Source organism: Pelobates fuscus, chromosome 3 (genome assembly GCF_036172605.1).
Source record: "Pelobates fuscus isolate aPelFus1 chromosome 3, aPelFus1.pri, whole genome shotgun sequence".
Lineage (NCBI taxonomy): Eukaryota > Metazoa > Chordata > Amphibia > Anura > Pelobatidae > Pelobates > Pelobates fuscus.
The window spans coordinates 150,677,975-150,693,217 of record NC_086319.1 but is presented as its reverse complement, the minus strand read 5'-3'; the positions used below and the strand labels follow the sequence as shown (position 1 = coordinate 150,693,217).

Below are 15,243 nucleotides of genomic sequence, written 5' to 3'. Positions count from 1 at the left end.
CGAGGGGGGGAAAACCACCCCACTCACACAACACCACGACAAATACCTTGTTTACGAACATCATCAACAGCTGCAACTAATTCCTCTTTGAGAAACTGGCTTTCCTTTGCAATTTTATCTCCTTTCTCCAGGAAATTCAGTGTGGCTTGTTCAACTGAAGAGGCCAGAACATGAGCTTTCTTTGACCGACCTTTCTTCTTATTGGACGGTCCTTTATTACTTGTATTCACCAAAGTTGTTACCTAAATGTTGCAAATAGTGGAGAAGCACCATTACAAACAATGCAAGACAATCATGCACACAAAATAATTTACTGTTCCTAGGCAAGGATTTCAGATTTATACACATACGTTTAAAAGGGAACACAAACATGCATTCCTGACCTAATAGTGTTAACACCACCACGCTGAAATGTAAACACTGCAAACCTTCTAAAAAAAAAAAAAAAAAAAAAAACTGCAAAAAGCCTGAAGGGACTGATTATACTCACCAGAACAAAATACAATAAATTGTAGTTGTTCTGGTGACTATAGTGTTCCTTTAAAGCTATTTTATCATCCCCACCACCCATTCCATAATTAGTATTTTATAAAGAACAAATCTCATATAGCGGTCATCAATGGTAAAGTGGCAAGTGGTGTCCCTCAGGGTTCTGTTCTGGGTCCATATTTATTTAAAGGAGCACTATATGGTCAGGAATACAAACATGCATTCCAGACCCTATAGGGTTAAAACCACCATCTAGCTACCCTAGTCCCCTCATGCCTCCCTAAATATAGTAAAATCTTACTTTTATTCAAGTCTGAAGCTGCCTGCTTTGTCAGTATTTCCTTTTGACCTGCCCACTAACATTAGAAGAAGTGGTAGTCTGATCCAATTACAGTGCTTCCCCGTAGGATTGGCTGAGACTGACAAGGAGGCAGATCAGGGGCAGAGACAGCACAATTCAAACACAGCCCTGGCCAATCAGCATCCCCTCATAGAGATGAATTGAATCAATAAAATCTCTGAGGAAAGAGACGGGTCTGCATGCAGAGGGAGGAGACATTGAATGTTTGGATGCATTTTAGGCAGCCATGACCCAGGAAGGATCTCTAACAGCTATCTAAGGAGTGGTCAGTGAAGTTATCAGTAGGCTGTAATGTAAACACTGCATTTTCTCTGAAAATACACTGTTTCCAGCAAAAAGCCTGAAGGTAATGATTCTACTCACCAGAACAAATTCAATAAGCTGTAGTTGTTCTGGTGACTAGAGTGTCCCTTGAACAGATTTGTAAAAGATCTTGAAATAGGCAAGTGCAGAGGCTGCTATAAAATAAATAAAATGAATGGAGCATTATAGTTATAAAGCAAGGTAAACAAATTTAAATCTCTTTAGTTTACAATAAACAGTGCCTCAGGTGATATGATAGCATTATACAAGTATATTCGAGACCAGTACAAACCATGGTCTGGAAACCTATTCATAAAACAGGGCTACACATAGGACACAAGATCACGCATTTAGGCCGGAAAAAAAAAAAAAGGATTTAGTCTAAGGCAAATTAAAGTTTGTTTATTTACAGTAAGAACAAAAGGGGGTGGGGGGGGGGGGGGGGGAGGAAGAGACACGGCAAGCCTCTGAACAATGAATTCAGAGACTAGCGCTCTGTATCCAATGCTGCAAGGCCATCCTTCAATATAACTACAGCACACAATGAACTCCTATTTATTTCCACTTTGGCTGTTAGTGGGGCCTCACGTTTAAGTATCGCCCAAGGCCTCAAAGTCTAGAGCCGCCACTGCCCTGATATATACCCTTGCACAGGGCAATTCATATAACGTTGTTTACGTACTGGAACCCATATATTGCCCTGTGCATGGGGTATACATCAGGGCAGAGTGAGAGATACAACTGTGTACATACTAAGGATATATAGATGTATCACATTCTTGTCTATAAATAATATACTCTTGCTTTTAAATGCATGTTTTTTCCCCTTTTGTGAACAAGCATAGAACGCTAGGATATGGGGCTGGTATAATGACAATGCTATTGGTCTGGTATAAAATTATTCCCAGGGCTGGTTTTTTATCCCAGTCCGGCACTGATATGGTGTAATGTGTTATGCTCGTAAAAAAAAAAAAAAAAAAGTGTGATTTGCCTTTGTTGTGTTTGCAGTAAGGTGTAATGTGCCTGTGTTATGCTTGTCATTAGATGTAATGTGCCTGTACTATGCTTGCAATATGGTGACAAGCATTCCTCTGGCACATCACCATCATCACACACGTATAAATGTGTGTGTGTAAATATATACATATATTTATGATTTGAGGCTTAACACATTATTATTGGGAAAGCATTATGTATGGAGCTTAAAATACAATACAATATACAAAGAAACCAAGCTAAAAGATGGCGCAGTAATTTCTAAGTGACTAAAAGATATTAAAACAAATAATAGCAGCACCTTATAAGTGTATGGAGCTTGCAATTCATGCACACTAGCAGATGGGAGGGTTTGTAGGAGTTCTCCTTGCAGTGGGTGACTAGCAGGACTCCATTCCCAAGAAACCTCAGAAACTTAATTTATTTGTATTATTTTTTTTAGTGGGACAGGGAGGTTTAGGAGACAAAATATGATGCTAGATATGTTTCTTTAGTTTCCCCTTTACATGGTGAAGCACATTCTTTCAAATTTTTAATTTTTCCATGATATAGAGGGGGGAGTGCCGGTACAGCTCCTCGCCAAGGGCGCTAGAGATTCTGGGTACGCCTCTGAAAACTATTTGAATAAGGTTTGACTACTTTTGGCGAGATGGTACAAGAAAACACCTGGAGCCATAACAGCGGGTGATGGTTATGCCATCTATACTGTCCCTTTATATGAATTAGCAAATAGGCACATATTTTTGCCTTGTGCAGTACTCCTGACAGCTGAAATACTCATCCAGCCATAAAGGAAGGTGCAGCTGCCAGGAACCTTTGTTTGTAGGAGCGCCCGCAATTCAAATAAGTGCATATGATTGACATCCCTGCCTGGATCAATACAAGTGAAGGATAAACAGGCAAAATGGTGCCAGCAGGGAGTGTAATCTTTATTAAAAGGGGATGCAGTCCCAAAATTGCAATGTTTCGACCACTGATCTGAAGTGTTTAAATACACTAAAGTGAATTTAAAACCAATAGTGTATTTAAACACTTCAGATCAATCACGTGACTACCTAATTAGATAACCAAGAAAGTCACAAAACTTGACATCTCAAATACAGCAGCTTGCATATATCTATATAGTTAACTTGGATAGCAACAACAACAAAAAATAAAAATAAGGAAAATATAGTCATGCATCACAATTTGCAGAATTACAAAACTGTGGCAGCTCCGCTATATATTACCAAAGCGGAGCTGCCACAGTGAACTCTGCATGGATCAAGTCTGCCTGCACATATAAGGCAAAAAGAGGGAGACTTTCCTGCAATGACCAATTGGTAAGGGAGGACTTGACTGGTGTGCATAAGCAGGTGCGGTTTGGAATATACCAGTGAATGTGCTATGGCCATCAGTCTTATTCACTAAACCTCAAATGCAGGTGAGATTAAACAAAATTCTGCTAAAATTAAGGAGTTTCGAACACGTTTGTAGTACTCAGCTACTAAAGGTCAATTCTGTTGAAATTCTATTATACCGGCACCATCTAGTGTCTGCTTTAAGACTCGGTAATTTGCACATAGAAATCCTACTTAAACGTATTTATCAATAAGCAAAATTCCACTGGATATACTCCAGGCAAAATCTAACAAAATTTGAACCGTTTTAATAATTGGGAATTTGACGTTAACCATTTCTCCCATGCAGCTTTTTAAATGATGCCAATGAGTTTTTCATAGTGATGGATAACTGACTGGTTGCATTTACAGTCCAACTGAGTTGTGGAAGTTCAGCTGAACCACATTTGTAGGCAGACAGCAGACAGAGGTATATTATTACAAAATATTAGCAAAAAAACAAAGCAAACAAAAACAAACAAAGAATGTTTTTACTTCAATATTCAAATATCAGAAAATTGACTTACCTGAGTAACTAGAGGCTCAAGCAGTCTTTCAACTGCCAATGTTCGAATTTCCAAACTTTTTGGGTCCCATTTGAAGTTCACGTTTGCTGTATTTAAAGTCATCTCTATAGACAGAAGAAAAATAGGATCAGGGAAGAATTCTCCCCCCCACCCCTCCAAAGCATCTGTAATCACGAGTGCATTTTTGGATCTTTAGTGCCTTATGTATCCCCTTAAAAGGATAACCTTTATTGTACAATGATTAAGTGAAAACCTATTTGTATGCTAGAATTTTAATCTAGGTTTGAGAGCAGCATGCCCCATTTACAAGTAGTGCCTCACTGTGGCAAGCAGTAAAAAAAAAAAAAAATAATAAAAAAATAAATAAATAAATAAAAAAAAAAAAGGGCTATGGTAAAACAAAGTTAACCGCCATCACTGGAACCTAAATCATCACAAAATACTTAAAATCTGGCTTGTCAAGCATATGTATACATAGAAATGCAATATGGTGTTTATGTTTTTTTAAATAAATATCAAGATTCCCCGCCTTCCCCTCCCCCCCAAACCCAATGGTCTGCCTGAGAGATGATTTACTCCATGTGAACCAGAGACAATTCTCACCACTGCCCCACATAGTGTGGTTAAGGCAGCGTTTTCCAATTTGTGTTCCGCGAGAACTAAAGTGGGGTTCCGCGGCAATATATCCATCGGGTGGCCCAAGCATTTAGGTCAACCCAATGGGTATCGCTAAGCAGGGGTCTGGTCAGGCGCCGTGGCATCTAAGACCTCGTGACCAGTATGGGATGCTGGTAGGAAGTGACAGCACTTCCTTTAACGAGAGCGCGCCGGCTGGAGGGAGTGAGAGCGCAGCAGGGACTGAGCAGCTGTCGTACTGGCAAACCAGCCTGCAGCACTAAAGAAAGTCACCCTCCTGGAAGGGAAAAAAAATAAATAAATAAAAAAAATAATTGAGTGAACAGAAGAGTAACTGCAAATATAAACATATGTATGTACCTGTGTCAGTTTGTGTATCTGTGCGTCACTGTATCCGTGTGTGTGCATCTGTCAGTATGTCTGAGTCTCATGCCAGTGTATATCTGTCATTGTGTGTGTGTGTGTGTGTGTGTCAAGTTGTGTATATCTGTATCGGTGTCAGTGTGTGTCAATGTGTCTATTGTTTTATGTGTATTTATATGTGTAGGTATGCATGTGGCATTACATGCACAGACATCCCCAACAATCAAACCAACACACACACACACACACACACACACACACACGTCATACAAAGACACCCCTGAACTCTAACTGAGAAATTATATACAGTCAAAACAACATTACTATACACAAATGTACATCTGCATTTAAAATCCAACACTACATCCAAACACACCACTGCACTTAAATTCAAACATTGCATACAAACAGACCCCCATATGAAAGAAAATTATATACAAACACCAACTCTACACACAGAAGCACACCTGCTTCTAAGTATTACAAATTTGTTTACTATCTGTAGAAAATAGTTGATACACTAGGTCAAAGGGTTCCACGGGAAAGGTAAGAACAATAAAGATATGGAATTATCTGCCTTTTTGTGGCATAGTTGGAAATGGCTACAATTGGGTTTTTGTCTTTTGTATCAACAGTATAAATTATGGGTTTCAAGGTTGAAGCGGATTGGCTTTAGCCTTTTTTCAACCTAAAAACTGTGTCACTATAGTGCCTGATGTCCCCTGGCACCATCCTTCCATTCCTAGACAAACAGGAAAAGGGTTTTAATGATAAAGGAAAGGTCTCAGCATACCATCTCGCTTTGTGAATTGTGGGCTAATGAGAACGTATTATTCGCCGGAGATGCAAGGGGCAGTTGTGATTGGCTGCAATGTCTGCTGGCCACTTTCAGCCCATCACAATGCCCACTGATGGTATAAATAGGTATGGCCAGAAGGAAATGTTCAATACCTGCCATGCCTCAAGTATGAGCCAGGCTGTGGGTGGCCAGGGGCCCTTATTTAGTGTTAAACTGCTAGAAAAAGGGACAGGACCAGTGAACAGTGTAGGGCTGCAGGATTGGTAAACAAAATCGTTGACTGATGTCTCAATTTACTACTCCAGTAACCCAAAATTGCTTCTAAGGCCACAACACCGTTTAAGTGTTTTGATTAATTAAAAAAAAAAAAAAAAAGCTGGAGCTCCGAGACAGAATCCCAAATATAGCGATATTCCAGACATATAGGAGTCCCACAGGCGACATCCTCACTCACCCTCCAACAGAGACTGCCATGGGGCGCAAAAATAGAAAATACCAGCCTCCAGCGATGCCGAGAATGCCGGACATAAGGCTCTCCTTTGAGAGACCTGCAGCCGCAACCGCGGCTCCCGCCAAAATGGCGCCCGCGGCCCGGGCTGAAGAGGAGGCCTCAGACGCATCCCAAGAGGAGGGAGACATATCCTCCTCACCCGAGCCGGGAGAAGACTACCCAGAAACGGACTCCGAGGAGGACTCCTCTCCAGTGACTAAGGGAGACATAAAAAACCTCCTGCAAGAAATAAGGCAAGTCTGGAAATCGGACCTGAAAGAGGCCCAAGCAGACATAGGAGACCTCCGCAAGAGGATCTCCGAAATTGAAAATAAAGAGCAAACACGAGAACACCAGGTGCAGAACACCCACAACCAAATAGAGGACCTGGCTACAAAGGTGCAGAAACTTACCCGGTCGGTGACCGCACTGGAATCCCGCCACAGACTCAAAAATGTCCGCATGCGGGGAATACCGGAAACTGTGTCTGACGAAGCCCTGCTACCCTTCACCCAGAGACTGGTGGCCTCGATGGGCCTAAAGAGCAAAGACACCAAGGGGATGTTAGTCTCGGCGTTCCGAGTGCGGAAAGCGGCAGCAGCACCTCCAGGGGCTCCGAGAGACACAATAGTCATCTCCAGAGACATTGCAGTGAGGACCGCTATCCTCAACAGATCCAGAGAGATCAAGTCGTTCCGGCTCGAGGGCTGCTGCGTGACGATCTATGGGGACCTTCCCTTCGAGGTACTAGTGGCAAGGAGACAACTGGCTCCAGTAGCCAAGAAACAGAGAGGCAGATGTCCGGTACCGCTGGGGAGAAGATGGAACGCTGAACGTCCAAAGGGGAAATGAGACACTTACACTATCGGCCGGGGAAGACCCCACGGCGTTCTGGAAGACCATAAACTCACCGGGCGAGGACTGACAAAACACTGGGGCCTGACCCTGAGAGTGCAAATAAGGGGCGAATGAAAGCCTGCGAGATGAGCAGCCCTATAACAAGGACTGACCCACTACTTGACTTACCACATACCAGACAACACGCCTAATCGTCTACACAATGACTCACATAATCAGGGAGGGAGACAGCCTCACACTTGGACGACATGGAAAGAAACCTATGACACGTAGCCCCCCAGACAAGCTATAAGACATAATATAAGCCACACTACGAGAAGCAGTACCACACAGCCCAGACGCCCAACATCATAGCCATACGAGACCACACAACATAGACAACACAAAACAACTCATAAGAGACGAAGACACACACCAGACTATAACAAGCCCCAATTGAAGGCAACCTATGTGTCATGTATAAAAGAACAGCAGAACTTTTGAAATTTAAGACCTATAGAAGAGGCACAGAATATAGCGTGCCTCCATGACATACTCTGTATTAGTTGTATTTTTTTTTATGCAAAATCTCAATAAAATATAAATTAAAAAAAAAAAAAAAAAAAAAAAAAAAAAAGAGAGAGAGAGAGACAGAGAGAGACAGAGAGAGAGAGACAGAGAGAGAGAGACAGAGAGAGAGAGACAGAGAGAGAGAGAGACAGAGAGAGAGAGAGACAGAGAGAGAGAGAGACAGAGAGAGAGAGAGACAGAGAGAGAGACACAGAGAGAGAGAGAGAGAGAGACAGAGACAGAGACAGAGAGACAGAGACAGAGAGAGAGAGACAGAGACAGAGAGAGAGAGACAGAGACAGAGAGAGAGAGACAGAGACAGAGACAGAGACAGAGAGAGAGAGACAGAGACAGAGACAGAGAGACAGAGACAGAGACAGAGAGACAGAGACAGAGAGAGAGAGACAGAGACAGAGAGAGAGAGACAGAGAGAGAGAGAGACAGAGAGAGAGAGAGAGACAGAGAGAGAGAGAGACAGAGAGAGAGAGAGACAGAGAGAGAGAGAGACAGAGAGAGAGAGACAGAGAGAGAGAGACAGAGAGAGAGAGACAGAGAGAGAGAGACAGAGAGAGAGAGACAGAGAGAGAGAGAGAAAAACTTGGCACTCACCCTTTTCAAAAAAATCTTAGCAATATTCTTGCCTGGGTGCAGACCTCAGCGTAGGTATGAATATTCCAATATTGTAATAAGGTGCACTCACAGGACTTTTTCAATAACTTACTTTTATTCTGAGAAGTGAATTACATGTGAAGAAAATATCGTAAATCGACGTTTCGACCCCTATAGGGTCTTTTTCAAGAAGTAATACACAACAACAACTTCCCCATACTCGGATCACGGTTGGTTTGACTTGCAATCACATAACTACCATACCCCTAATCAACGTGGTGTCAGCAAAATTCTTGGCCCTCCGGAAACCGTTAACAGATCTCATCTCTCTCTCGCAGTTTATACTAAATATGCATTTAATTTTTCTCTTTTTTTTTTAAAAACAATGTGCAGAGTGAAAAAAAGACACACACACACACACGACAAACCCCGCTTCATGAAGGTCATTACTGCAATTATAGCATACAACATACCATTAAAAAAAAAAAAAAAAAAAGTTCACTGTATGCACAGTTCACTATTCAAAATTCTGCAACTCCCCCCTTTATTATCCATATTTTAATTGGTATCTGTATATTGTTAAACAGTGACTCAAATTGATATAGCTGATTTTGTCTGGTCACTTGGAAGGAAAAAAAAATCCACAACACACACGCACCTCAACTCTCCTGCATCCAAGCAATATTACATTCGTTCTGAACCCTTATTGCACAGGTGGGCTAACCAAAAGGAGTTTCAGATTGAATTCAAGCCTTACCTAGAGTTTGAATCCAACAGAAAAATGACATACATGCGTTTTAAGTGACCAGCATCAATATCATATCAGGAAAAAATGTAACACCTGCATTCACATTTGAATGTCTGTTAAAACATGGGTCAAGAATGCCAGCACTTTTTTTGGGTGAGCTGCCAAAAATGTTAAGTACTTTGATATGACCAGGTCCTGATTTAGTCACTCAACAATCTGCACATATTTGGAATTACACACTAAAGGACACAGGAGTGGTGGGGGAGGGGTAACAAAAAAAAAAGTCACCATCATATGTGGAAACAACAGCAATAATAAATAAAAAATATGAAACATTAGTAATGGAAAGGGAGTTTCAACCAAAACAACACTATATTGGCTACTGTGGCCTAAAATTTGAAACTGACTTGTAACCTTATTTACATTAAGCACTGTTAAAACGTCCTATGTGAAACTAAAGTATGGATGGACACAGATATCAATGAAAGAAACGCGAACATTAAATAATTTTTATGTTAGTTTTCCTTAATGTATTTAGGCAATTGTGACTAGGGGAGTCACATAAATAAAAAAATAAAATAAACACACACCACAGTCTCTTCTCTGGTGAAGTCATCATTAGGATTTTTGGCCAACCCAGTGGTTTTCAAAGAGAATTGACAAGTGCTGCGGCCTGCCTTGGATGGGTTTGTTTAGCGTCCTCACAAACAGACAGAAAGTCTCCAATAAGGAAGTCTTTCTAGTGGTGGTCAGTCTGACATCCAGCACTGTTTAGACAATGAGTAAACATTGACACTTCTCAGCAGTACTTCACAACCATCTCCTCAAGGTACACCTAACAGTCTAGGCTTTAGGGATTACCTGGTATGTCTAAGTTGTTTAGAGAGAGAGAAGAAAAAAAAAAAAAAAAAAACAAACACACACACACACCTTAGAGTCTAAGGTGTTTATTTTTGTTTTTAAACACCTTAGACACACCCGGGTAACCCCTAAAAGCCTTGAGGAGAGGGTTGAGGAGCACTGCTTCTCAGAAACGGCAATGCCTTTACATTTTCAAATAAAAAAGGCACTGCAACCAAGCATCAAAAAAAAAAAAAGAAAACATTTTTTTAAAAAAGTCACACTTCATTAAAAAAAAAAAAAAAAAAAAAAAAAAAAAAGGGAGTGGTTTTGGTGCTTAGAGTATACCATTTAAAAAACACACCACTATTAAAATGTAACACATTTAAAGAACCATAACTATTGTAGTGGTTCTGGTGCCAATAGTGCTCTGGTACTTCCCTGTATAAGCAGTCAATTCATTTTAGAAGCATTTGACTTCTTAAAAAAATAAATCATAAATAAAAACCAAACACAGAGATAGCCGCTGGAGGCAAGTTGGGGGTTAAACCATTTGACAACAGTTTAACAATGTCAGTCAAGTGTCCGTCCGGGGGGCTCCTGGCACCATAACAACTTAATTTAGAGAACGTTGTTTGGGTGCCTGGAGTGTCCCTTTAAATGTGGGATACAGAATAGTGCACAACTAATTTTTTTCTTTGTTTTTAAATGTATGTATTGGGGCAGATGTATACTATGGTAGTAGTAGTGGGAGTTTGAGTGCAGGGCTGAATTTTGTATATTTGCATTTGGTTTGACTTCAGGCCTACAGTATGCCAGCTCTGCTCTCTGCCTCCACTACAGGAGAGGACAGCTGGAAACATCTACGCAAGGTGTTCCATTAGCTTGCCTGAGTCAAACTGAGCTGGGTAGGGCTAGCTCACAGCATCAGCTCCTTTCTCTCAGCCAATGAGCTAAGCCCTCCTTAACTGAGGCAGAGAGCTTACAACTCTTGTAGCTGTGGAGGACATAGGCAGCGAGTGCCTGCAGACCCCAGGTATGACGTCAAACCAATACTAAAGAGAGTTTGACTACTTGCAAAGAAGAGGATGGCGCACCAGAGCACTTTTGGCACCACAACCACTACAGTTAGCTGTGGCAATTATGGTGCTTGAAGTGTTCCTTTAACAGCCTTAAAAGGAACACTCCCAGCACTGACGACTACAGTCTGCTATAAGGGTTATGGTGCAAGGAGAGCCCTTGCACTGTCCCATGGAAGGATAAGAAACCATGGAGAAACAGTTTGACAACTTAACCAAATCCTGCAGTGCCACATCTGGAATTCCCCAGCTAGTGAAGCTGGATAGCTCTAGAGATACAAAAAAGTTAATCTAATCTAGGTTAGGACACAATGATACCAAAGAAGTGATGGTGCGCAATAATAAATAAAACCCTCACTATGGGAGTCTTTAAAAGATAAAACCTCTATGCATAAAGGTTTTATCTTTTAAAGACACCCACAGTGAGGGTTTTTATTTTTTATTGCGCACCATCACTTCTTTGGCATCATTGTGTCCAAATGTTATTACCAGGATTTGTTTGTTGGTTGCTGCACTTATCAGATCAATTGTATTCTGCGCCCTCCTATTTATATACGTTTATACTGTAATCTAGGTTAGGGGAAACGTTCCCGAACATAGATTTGCAGGATTATATGCCTTAGTGAATTGGTTTATGTTTGGGGGGATATCCCCCCAACGTAGACCTGCTTGCAATCTTTTTTTCCCCGAAAGAAGACACCCCCTGAAAATAAGAACTAGTGCGTTTTTCGAGGGAAAAAAAATTAATAAAAAGACCCGGTCCTAGTTTAGGGGAAAGATGGTAGACTCTAAACAAATTTGTCAAGCCCTGGGCTAAGAGCACTGCCAAAGATTGGGGTCCTGCGTTGCTCTTAGCAGTGACATCCGGCTTCTCCTGCAAGGAGAACAGATGTAGGTTATGCTGCACAGGTGCCAACCGGACTCTGGTAAAATGTCAAACTGCTAAAACAATTTAACACCCCTGACCATAAGAATCAGGACACCCCTGGTACCATGACAACTACAGATGGCTGTAGGGTTTATGGTTCGAATGTTTTCAAGAGGAAAAAAATAAAAATGTGCCTATTGCAGAGATCGGTATTGCCAAGGAGTATGATAATGTGAATACTGCCAAGTATACTATCTCTGCAGAAAGTTTTCTAAATAAGCCAAAATTATATAAAAACGCTTAAACTCTGATGTGACTAGCTGTGCAAACAAGGTAATGCACAAGTTACTACACCAAGCTGATAATATTTTGATAGCCATCATACTTGGAGGCAAGTTATAAAGAAAAAAAAAAACCACACACACACAATTGCATCAGCATATTACCACAGCCTTTATCTGCTCTCAGACTCCCTTGTCTATCTATAGAAAATAGTCAAAACATGGTGCCAATGTAAAAAATTATTATATATGGTTTGGCTAGGCTTTGTTTAAAATTAACAATTCTTTATTGTGCAGATACAGAAGCCAGTTGCACTTTGTTTCAGATTGATATAGGAATCCAGCATTGAATACCAGGTTTTTCGTGATACATATAAAAACAACAATTAGAGAAAGCCCTGCATGCATTATTGATGCATCCAAAAACTATGTTAACCTGAAGGGATGGACACCTTGTCTAAGCCTTTTTCAATGAATAATTAAAGTGGAGGAGCAGCATAGAATTTCGGGAATGGTAACAAAACACCACAGGGCAAATTGATGAGAAAGGAATGGCAACAATTTTAGAGAGACTCCATGGACGACACACTGACCATTCCTGGGAAGAAAATAAAATAAGAACACAGTTCTACTACTGCAAGAACAACGATCTATTATTTATAACACGCCAACATATATCAGGGCTCTGAACAACAGCAGAACTAAGTACAGTTCGTTGAAATAAGATGAAATTTGACAGTAACTGGAAATTGCTCACGTTAGCAAATTTACAGCTATACTGTGATCTGTCCATATCTCGCAGACACTCAAGATTATTCACTAGTTATTTACACATGGTAAGGATTTCAAAATAGCCGAACTGGAAAACAAAAGTCACCCAGTCAGCTATATGTTCAGTTTAACTATTGTGACCTAAATTTCGACATCTTGCTGGGTTATTCACTAAAAGTATAATTGTAGCAAATGAAATGAACTAAGTAATAAAATTAAGGCTAAAAAAGCCGATTCAGAGAAATTCTCCAAATCGGCTAACGTAGACTCAAGATTGCCATTCGGGATTTAAACGTGCAACAATATACTGGTTTACCAAAGTTCGGAGCTTCGTAAATAACTCCTCAATTTTCACAGCTTATCGAATTACCCGGAAAAGTATACATGCTATAGAGAATAAACGTTGGTTTTAAATATGTATCAGTGTAAATCCAACATACCATGTACAACCAGTACTGGTCTAATCGAAACTAAAAAAAAAAAAAAGGAAATCTGAAAAATAAACCCAGGTTAGAGAGAGAGAGGAGGAGGAAAAAAAAAAAAAGGAGGGGGCTGGCCCAAAGAAAAAATGTGATTCAGACCCCCCCGCCCTACGCCTCTACTACCTCGAATCGGGCCTGAGGACTGAAATGTAGTTCCACAGCATCATACATGGCGCCGGAAGACAGGGATCTGGACAACACCCTCACCTCCACCATAATTCCAACTTTTAAAAACAAGATCACTCACCCGAGTACGAATAGGTGGCTGATCTAACCGTATCTTTAACCCTTTCAGTGCCAAGAACGAGGTGTGTCCAGGACACTGGAAAGGAATGCTGGGGGGCACATCTCTGGCACAGAAAGGGTTAAACAAAGTTTACTAATGTAGAAATACTCTGGTAAGAAAGGTAGATAAGTCTACTTGAAGTGAGCCCATATATTACATAAGATCCCAGCTTGTTACACTATAGTTACACTATAACTGCGCATGGAATCCTAAAGGAACGTTCAACTAGTTTAAAAGAAATAAGAGAGGCTGTGGGAGTGGGGAAAAGTTGCCCACCTACACTCACCTGCTACGATGTCGAACTCGACAACGAAGACCAGGACTGGGGGTAAAGGGCGGCCTCAAGCCACGGACAGGCGCTTTGTCCCAACTCACAAATTCCAATTTATCCCAGCCCGAGATCAGAGGGAGGAAACAGGATGAGGAGAGCAGTTCCTGTGTGCGGGCTCCTCCCTGCCGCCTACTCTGGCTAACACTCCTTAATGGCAATAATAAAGTGACCGTAACTGGGAACTATTCGCTCTCCCTGACTCGGTAATCAGTGTGACGTCAGCGGGTCCAGAAAGTGAGCTTAGTCAATCTGAGGGAGCGGTAAACCCCAGATATAGAAAGTGTTAGTGGGGGGTTCGCTGAGTTCCTGGAACAGCCCTGAACTGTGTATCGAGCAAGGGTTTCGGCCACACCCCAGTTTCAGGTGGGGTTTGTGCAGTCACAGGAAGAGCTGGAGTTCTGGGATATAAAAAGTCCTGGAATAATAATATTATTATTATTGGGACAAGTCTGACAGCGTGATAGTTACAGCGTTTAGAATGTTCGATCTTGGTTTAATTAACCACTAGCTATACTGTACGTTAAATAAGAGGCTCTAATATCGGCTAGACGATTTTTCCGATTTTAGTTTCTAGTTTGATAGTGTTGTGATAAACTCCTGTCATTTCAAGCGCTGTGAATTGTCGTCACAGCAAGTTTAATATGTTAGGGGAAAACAGTAAAGCTCTACAGATAAAGATTTGCAGGTTTCTAACCATCTGGCTTAACTCATGTTATGCTATTGTTTCTTACTTACCTTACTGTGATACTGTTAACAGTTTATAGTTGCATTTATTTCCATTACCCCGTCTCCTGCAGACACCCTCAATCATGTTTCAGTAAAGGGAGTGCAGGAAGATACACCTCTCCTGCATTTCCCTGTTTAGGAACCACAGATTTTCTTCCCATTGCAGGTTAAAGGGTTGTTACAACCACCATGACCACTTATGCTTTTACAAGTGGTCATTGTGGTATGAGTCTGTACGTTCAGTGATTCTCGTTGATATGCTGCACATATAGAGTAATCTGCATTTTTGTGCTGGGGGCTAGTTGCATGTTAAAACTCTGCTTCTTCCTGCCTAATGTGAATTCTGTGCAAAAAGAGGTATGTCTGTCGTCAGCATGCAGTTGACGGGCACAATGAGCTTGTTTCTTCCTGCCCTCCTTCCCCGCATAGATAGTAATTTTATTATCTAGTCTTTTACATTCCTTTCCCAATC

The 15,243-nt window shown here is 41.1% G+C and overlaps 1 protein-coding gene across 1 annotated transcript in view; it reads right to left on the bottom strand.

The window, feature by feature from the left end:
• Positions 1 to 14,325, bottom strand: part of CTNNA1 (catenin alpha 1) — a 39,278-nt gene extending 24,953 nt beyond the window's left edge. The window contains exons 1-3 of the mRNA XM_063447525.1: positions 14,001 to 14,325; positions 4,056 to 4,159; positions 47 to 242 (exon numbers count right to left, since the gene is read on the bottom strand). Coding sequence (XP_063303595.1) covers positions 47 to 242; positions 4,056 to 4,157 — 298 coding nt within the window. The 5' untranslated portion in view covers positions 4,158 to 4,159; positions 14,001 to 14,325. The remainder of the gene's footprint in view (positions 1 to 46; positions 243 to 4,055; positions 4,160 to 14,000) is intronic.
• Between the last annotated feature and the right edge of the window lie 918 nt (positions 14,326 to 15,243).